General features: G+C 30.8%; 1 protein-coding gene across 2 annotated transcripts; it reads right to left on the bottom strand.

Moving 5' to 3' along the window:
* Positions 1 to 5,056: 5,056 nt before the first annotated feature.
* On the bottom strand, positions 5,057 to 7,875 carry LOC145101284 (uncharacterized). Of its 2 annotated transcripts, XM_079038462.1 has the most exons (5): positions 7,519 to 7,875; positions 7,013 to 7,068; positions 6,411 to 6,494; positions 5,483 to 6,335; positions 5,057 to 5,378 (listed from the first exon to the last, which is right to left on the bottom strand). In XM_079038462.1, the coding sequence occupies exons 3-5, from the start codon at positions 6,472 to 6,474 to the stop codon at positions 5,270 to 5,272; spliced, it is 1,026 nt and encodes a 341-aa protein (XP_078894588.1). In that variant the 5' UTR covers positions 6,475 to 6,494; positions 7,013 to 7,068; positions 7,519 to 7,875; the 3' UTR covers positions 5,057 to 5,269. The 2 variants fall into 2 exon arrangements, with proteins under 2 accessions (XP_078894588.1, XP_078894589.1); XM_079038463.1 differs by lacking the exon at positions 6,411 to 6,494.
* Positions 7,876 to 8,221: the final 346 nt, after the last annotated feature.

Here is an 8,221-nt window from a genome sequence, read left to right as displayed (position 1 = left end):
GACAGAGTGTTGCATCAGTCGGAGATTCCCGAGTGGAAATGGGATAAGATCATGATGGATTTCATCACAAAATTACCAAAAACCTTTTGGGGAAATGACATGATTTGGGTAATAGTGGACCGGTTGACAAAAAGTGCCCCCTTTTTGGCAACCAATGAGAATGAGAAGCTTGAGAAATTGGCAAAGATATATGTTGAGGAGATCGTCATACAACATGGTGTACCATTATCTATCAATTCTGATCGTGATAGCCGGTTTGCTTTGAGTTTATGGCAGAAACTCTAGGAGGATTTGGGTAAGAGAGTGCATTTGAACACAACCTATCATCCCTAAACTGATCGGAAAGAGCGATAGGACCATACAGACTCTCGAGGACATGTAATTAGCTTATGTTATCGAATATGGTAGTAGTTGGGATACTCATTTACCTTTGGTGAATTTTACCTACAACAACACCTATCATTCCAGTATCGACATGGCACATTACGAGATGTTCTACGGGAGGAAATGTTGCACTCCTATGTGTTGGTTGGAGTCGGGTGAGAAACAATTTGCGAGCTTGGAGATTGTGCAAATTACTGAGGATAAAGTGAATGAAGATAGCTCGTGATCGCTTGCGTGTAGCACGTGAAAGGCAAAATAAATATTCAAATCAAAAGCACAGATCGAAGACCTTCGAGGTGGGCGAGAAAGTAATGTCGAAAGTCTCATCTTGAAAGGGAATCATTCGCTTCGACAAGCGAGACAAGTTAGGACCTCACCTTGATCTTTTATTTCTTTTAAAAAACATCATCTTTAACCTTAAAAAAATTATGTTTTTTACCACTCATTAATAGAAAAACATTTAAAAAAAACTTAGTAGTTAAACTACAAAAGAAATATTGTTAAAACGAAAAAAAAAAAAAAAAAAAAAAAAAAAAAAAAAAAAAAAAAAAAAAAAAAACCATTTTTATAGAATTTGGCCATAATTTACAATTTTATTAGGATAAAATTACAAATTTGGTTCTTGTTATAAATTGTTTGTTTATTTTTATTTTTTATTGAACAAAATACTAAAATCGTCTCTGTGGTTTGCAAAAATAACACATTTGGTCCCTAAAGTTTTTTTTCCTTCATTCGGACGGTTCTTATTATGAATTGTTTGTTTATTTTTATTTTTTTATTGAACAAACTACTAAAATCGTCTTTGCGGTTTGCAAAAATAACACATTTGGTACCTAAAGTTTTTTTCTTCATTCACATGGTCCTTAGATTTTGATTATGTTGTGTGTTTGTCCCGTGTACACATGAAAATGTCATATTGCTCTCATACTTTTGTTTTGTTTGTTTTTTTTATTATCTGTTAAATATAGAAAATAAATTAAGTGGATTGTGAATTCGTGGGATCCGTTAACACCACCACCATCTTGCCAAATGAATCGGAAACCACCACCCTTTTTACCTTCGACAACCACCATCATTCACCTCTGGAACCCACCACTTCTAGAAACAACCAAACACCAAAATCACAAACAAATCAAAACCACCAAAATCAAACATTAAACAACAAATATGTGTTCCGCACAAAAACATCTAACATCAAACTTGGAAATCAAATAACCCTTCTGATCCAACGGTGACTTGAGTTGTAGGTTTGATGTCGGCTTTAGAGGTGCAGAACTCCGACGACAATAACTTTGGAGGTTCAGAACTACGATGACTTTAGAGGTACATATAAGGTGATGTTCAAATGGGTGAATATTACAATTGAGTTTATAGAAGAGAGTGAGAGAAAGATATCAGGTCTAGAAGACGGTCATTAGAGAGGAAAATATGAAAGGAGGAGGGAGATCTACCCTTTATTTTAGGGGTAGGCCACATATTCATAAATCATTTAATTTATTTTCTATGTTTAATAAATAATAAAAAAAGGAAAGAACGAAAGAAGTATAAGTGGAATATGGTCTTTTTTTTGTTAAGGAACCTGACACGCAACAAAATCAAAACTTATAAAACATCGGAGTGCAAAAAAAAATGTTAGAAACCAAACATATAATTTTTGCAAACCACATAAATGATTCCAATAATTTGTTTTTATTTTATTTATTGAGCTAGAATAATATAATTACTTAGAAAAATTGACAGGTGAATCGTTAAATTAGACGATAGACATTAAGAAAGTTTCAAGGAAATTTACTAGAAAAGATACTTTAAGACCTAAGAATGACGGTTATCAATTAGAAGAATGACAATTATAAATTAATCATAAATCAATCAAATTGGTTTTTGTGGGGCTATTATTTGACTTTGGAACCGATTCGTAAACATGAAACGGGTTTTGTTACATGTGATCACCTTTTTTTTTTTTTTTTTTTTTTTTTTTGGAATAGTATTGCTAAGGGTAAATGGCATTAAAAACATTTTTTTTTACACAAAAATTCAGTTTTGACACCGTGTTTTTTTTTTATGTCAATTTTGACACTATGTTTTCTAATTTGTTACAATTCTGACCACTTGACCGGTTAACCAGGTTACATGCTGACGTTGCATGATGACATGTCAGTTTTGATGACGTGACATGCTGACATGATATGCTGACGTGTCAAAATTGAATTTTTTTCTCACAAAAAACACTAAGCTTTTATTTTTTTTCGATTTTGGCACTAAGTTTAATTTTTTCTTTCAACTTTGACACTATGTTTTTTTGTTCTAAATCGAACATCATTTTTTCCAATTTTGTTCAATGTTGACAATTTTCTATTTGAAACCATATAAATATTTTTTAATACATTTAAACCGTATAAATATGTTTTTTTTTTCATTTAAAAACCATAATTTTGTATAAATACATATTTTTATTATTATTTTTTTTACACTCAAACCATATTTTTATGTATTAGTTATATAAAAATTGTATTTTATATTAAATATGCAACTTTAAAATGTGTTTGGAGGTTTGGAGGCATGTAGTCGATCAAAACTCGGATATCAAGTTTGCAACCCATCAAATTTTTACATCTTATTAGAAGCTTATGGTTAGTTTGATTCTCATGATATAACTAATGTTTTGAATGTAAGAAAAAAACACCTTGTATTTAAATAAAAATGTGGTTTTTAAACGAAAAAATATGTTATATGGTTTAAAATGTAATAAAAATATATATTTATACGGTTTCAAATGGAAAATAAACAAAATTGAACAAAATTTGATAAACGATGTTCGATTGGAACAAAAAAAACATAGTGTCAAAATTGAAATAAAAAATTAAACTAAGTGTCAAAATCGAAAAAAAGTGAAAACTTAGTGTTTTTTGTGAGAAAAAAATTCAATTTTGACACATCAGCATATCATATCAGCATGCCACGTCATCAAAACTGACACGTCGTCATGTCACGTCAACATGTAACCTGGTTAACCAGTCAAGTGGTCAGAATTGTAACAAATTAGAAAACACAGTGTCAAAATTGACACAAGAAAAAAACACGGTGTCAAAATCGAATTTATGTATAAAAAGTGTGTTTTTTGTGTCATTTACCATTGCTAAATTGTTAGTTTTTTTTTTTCCTTCTTCTAAACAGACGTTTTGAAAAACCAATATATTCATAACTAAAAAACCCAAAGGTTTCAACCGAAACCATTGTAAAAAGAAACCGACTAAAAATCAATCCGATTTTACAAAACTGGTTTCGGTTTTAACTTTGATCCGGTAATGCACCTCTACGGCTCATACCCGCTTAATTATCCGTAAGAGCTTTCCCAATGCCTCAAGTTTCATAAAATGGTCACCGTAAAATTCACTATTTGATAATTTGTTTATTTAATCAAGGTTTTCTTTTCTTTTCTTCTTTCTTTCTTATATATTTATTTTAATACTTTTTATATACTTTTTTTTACACCAATTATTTTTTGGAAAATCTTGTGCAATCTAACACTACATTTCCGCACTTTGAAGCTCATTTTTTATGCGAAAATGAATTTTGAATATCCACACAATAAAAAAAACTTTTAAATTTTTTATAAAATATTATGATATTCACATATAAACAATTTGTATAAAAAGAAGAGTTTTGCAGCAATTACTAAATTTCGCCATGAATTAGGAGTTACAATTATTCCGTGTTCAGGTTAGCGGGTCAGAAAGCTCAATCCAAACATCATGTAAATGTTTGTTTGTTTTTGCACCTTTGGGTGTTCATCGGTTCAAATCCATTGGATTTTGATGGAACCGATCAAGTCCAATCATCCATTGGATGTTGAATTTTGTCAACCGAACCGAACCAATCCAATTAGATGCTGGATTGAACCAGTTTTAGTCATTGGATATTTTTGATTGGATAATCTAGTATCACCAATTCTAATCCTTTTCTATAAAATAACCAAATATAATTATGAACTAAAAATAAAACTACACATAATTATGTTAATAAGACTAACAAAATAACATTAACTTCAAGTCTTCAACTTATATTCTTATTGAATAGTTTATAGGGATTTTCTAACATGTGTCTTAAGGACACATATAAAAAACATTAATTATAACAAATATTACCATAATTAAATATAAAATACATTAATTATAAATATTATTACCATAATTAAATGTAAGATACATTAATAATTTCCATAATAAATGCATTTCATATTTAATTATGGTAATATTTTTCATAATTAATGTTTGTTATAGAATTAATAATGGATAATAATAATAATGGATATTTATAGAATTAAAATTAGGCATTCGGTTATCCATTGGATTCTCATGATGATTCAATAACCGATCAAATCCAGTTGGATTCATTTGTAATTGGATATCTAATCCAATCGGTCAGTTTGTAATTAGATTGGTCAGTTCCAATAGGATCGGTTAATTCTGCACACCCCTATTTGCACTTACTCGCAACATGGTTTCAAACAACATCATCCCTTTCACATGCGTCTCTCTATCTCCCCCCTCATTGTAATCAATGTTAAATTTTATAATATGATTTTTTTATGGTTATTTAAGGTCCTGATTAATCTCCATCTCAACCGAATACCCTATAGACCCTAGTTAACCAACTACCTACCTCCTATCAATTTTCACAAAGACAATACAAATAAAACAATCTCACAAATAAATTAAATGACAACTTCCAGTCATCTAAATAACTAAACACAAACCACAAACATGAACAACATCCCTAAAACCACTAATCCATGTGGCTTTTGTATATATTTACCGAAACTAGTCTAAGATTTTGATCTTGTATACTAAACCAACAACTTATAATTAAAACCAAATACTCTTAATTAGAATTTACAACACATAAGCGCCTGCCTCCATCCCCGATGCTTCCGTAACCCTCTCTGCTCCACTTTTACCATCCTTACAGGACTACTATTCCACTCCGTCTGTAGTCTGCAAACACAAAACAAGCATCATTATAGATTTCAATGTCAGTATTAGTATCGTATCAGTAGTATTAGTATCAGCAGTGTCAGTGCCAGTGTCAGCAAGCTTACATGGGAAAGGCAAAGGATCTGACACTAGTGTTGCTACTATCTGATCGATGAGATATGCTACCACAATATGTTATCCGTCCCGAAACGGGGCCCGCCAATGAAAAACTTGTCTCCCCACCACCACCACGGTGCAACTGGTTAGCCGTCATGATGTTAGCTGAAGCCATGTTGTCGTTAAGTGAACTCTGTGTGTCTGACAAAACCTCATGAATACAATTTTCAGTGGTCTGGATAATATTAGATTCCACAAAAGATTTCAAATCATTATCATCTTCTGACACATTCTCAACTTCTTCCTTGTTTCCACATTCTTTTATATCATCTTCACCTTTTGATGAATTTTGACTAGAAATATCTTTATCAAAGTTTCCTTCAATCATGTCTTCATTACTATGTTTCTGGATAGGAAAGTCGGTATCTAGTTCATCTTTGGTTACAGAACATAAATCGGTGTTCTTGTAACAATCTTCGCTCGTGTCATCATGTTTATCTCCATTAACAGTAACAGTCTCAGTATCAGTATCAGTATTATGTTTGCATGATAACTCATGATCTTTCTTGTCGATTTCAATCTTTTCATCCTGAGACAATCCGTTATCCACACAGATATCCTTAACAACATGAAAATCACTCTCTTCATAACATGCCATGAATTCTGTCACCTTTTTATCAATGTACACCTCTTTTGCCTTTTTGAAATTTTCATCTTCAAGATTAGAGGTGAAATTGTCTTCATTGATTGAATCTTCATCTTCTTTATTGTTCCATAAGTTGAGTTTATCATTCTCTTGATCAGATAAAAAGGGAGTTGTATATTTTTTATCACTCTCTTTCATGGTTGCCTTTATTTCATCTTTGACAAAAAAAAAATGATGTCAGATTCATATAAAATGAGATGGAATCATAAAATTAATTTTTCTTTTTTTACCAAAATTCATTTCATGTGGTTCAGAAAGGTTTGGAGAACTTGCAAGACATGAATTCACCTTCATTGCAAAAGGAGAAGCTATACCTATTATTAGATACATAGTGCCATATGTCAAATAAAGTGTGAGGTTGAATTTATATATAAAATAATAGGTGACAAACAAATTATATGCTAAAAAACAAACTATACAACGACAAACATGATATTATATTCACTTGACTTACCAAACCATTATAATAAAGATCAAGTCACTACTAATATACATAAAAAAAACATGATAAGGATTTACGTAGCTTACCAAAAAAATTTGAACATTGAGACTAAAGACAATTAATTAATTAATTAATTGGTTGGATTAAACAGCTAAACTGTTTAGATAAAATACTTGAATTGAATACTTTCTCTTACAACCATTTTTTTTTGTAATTTAATTCAAATAAAAAAATAATAATAGTGGATGGAAAACCCCAAAACATAGGGTTTGGATGTATGCAACCAAACGAAACAGTACTTTACAAGATCTAGCAACTCATATACTAACAAAATTCAAAGCAGATCCCAACATCAATAAATAAACAAACTAAAATTATTCATCACGTTACCTTACACAAAATCAAACGCGTGTGTCTCTATTGTTCTTCAGATATAACAATTCGTACTGCAAAACAAAAAATAGATACGAATATACGATTACAGATTACTCAAGCGAAAAGAAAATACAAAGACACGGAAAGAATCGAGATAATCATAGATCCAAACTTCGCTCGAAAGGGTAAACAACAAGAAAGATGAATTTCAGAGCGTATGAATTGCATATATGTGTGTGTGTTGAAAGGAAAAGAGGGAAAAAAAATCAATTGGATCCTAACCACATACAAAGAAGTCAACTCTGTAAAACCTAATTACTCTTATTTTATCTAAATTTCATCGCATTTATTGTATAGATATAGAGTACCAGGAGCTACGCCATTGAAGAAATGGAGAATTGATTGATTATACACAGCGAAAATTTAGAACAGAAACAGAGTAAATTTATCTGTTCATCAGTCGTAAATTTTTGTATTTTGATTTACTTATGGATCTTCAAATTCAATTAAGAAACGCTCACCTATGATTTTTCTGAAACTTTCCAGGCGATCGTCAGTTTATCTTCTGTCAATAGCTTCGCTTTGATAACGTCTTCATCGTCGTCATCATAATCATCTACAGTAGTTTCAAACCATTCAAGTGTGCTTATATAATTATATGTTGGATTGACAGGAACTGTTCACAAAATTGCAGAGTGTTGTCGCTTGTGGTGAACAGAGGAGACAGGAAGACAAAAAAGTAGTCAGTGAGGGTTGCCGGAGGTGGGAGAAGCTGCCGGAAAAGTGAGGGAGAAACTGGCCATTTAAAACAGAGATAGAATCGGATGGGAGAGTGGAGCTTCTAAAATAGTATAGGATGTGAACAACTCGTGAAGCTGTCGTTATTATTACTCCTTTCTTACATATATCCGGCAAGTGTTTTTTTTTTTTTTTTTTTTTTTTTTTTTTCTAAAGAATAATATATTTGACGAAAAATCTAAACATTATATGATTATATAAAATATAAATCTTATAAGATATTGTTACTGTGTTGAAAATTTAATTAAATATTCAAGAAAATTCGATCCTATATTATTTTTTATGCTTCAATTCAAGTGAAAATGGAAACTCTAATATGATTATATTACCATAGAAGTTTTAAAAAATGTCATTATGTAACCATAAAAGTTGAAAACGTGACAATTAAGTTGTTACATTCTCATTTTTGTTTCCATTTTGTCTTTA

Source organism: Lactuca serriola, chromosome 4, assembly GCF_051521515.1.
Source record: "Lactuca serriola cultivar US96UC23 chromosome 4, Lser_US96UC23_V15, whole genome shotgun sequence".
Classification (NCBI taxonomy): Eukaryota; Viridiplantae; Streptophyta; class Magnoliopsida; order Asterales; family Asteraceae; genus Lactuca; species Lactuca serriola.
This window is presented reverse-complemented; position numbering and strand designations above follow the sequence as displayed.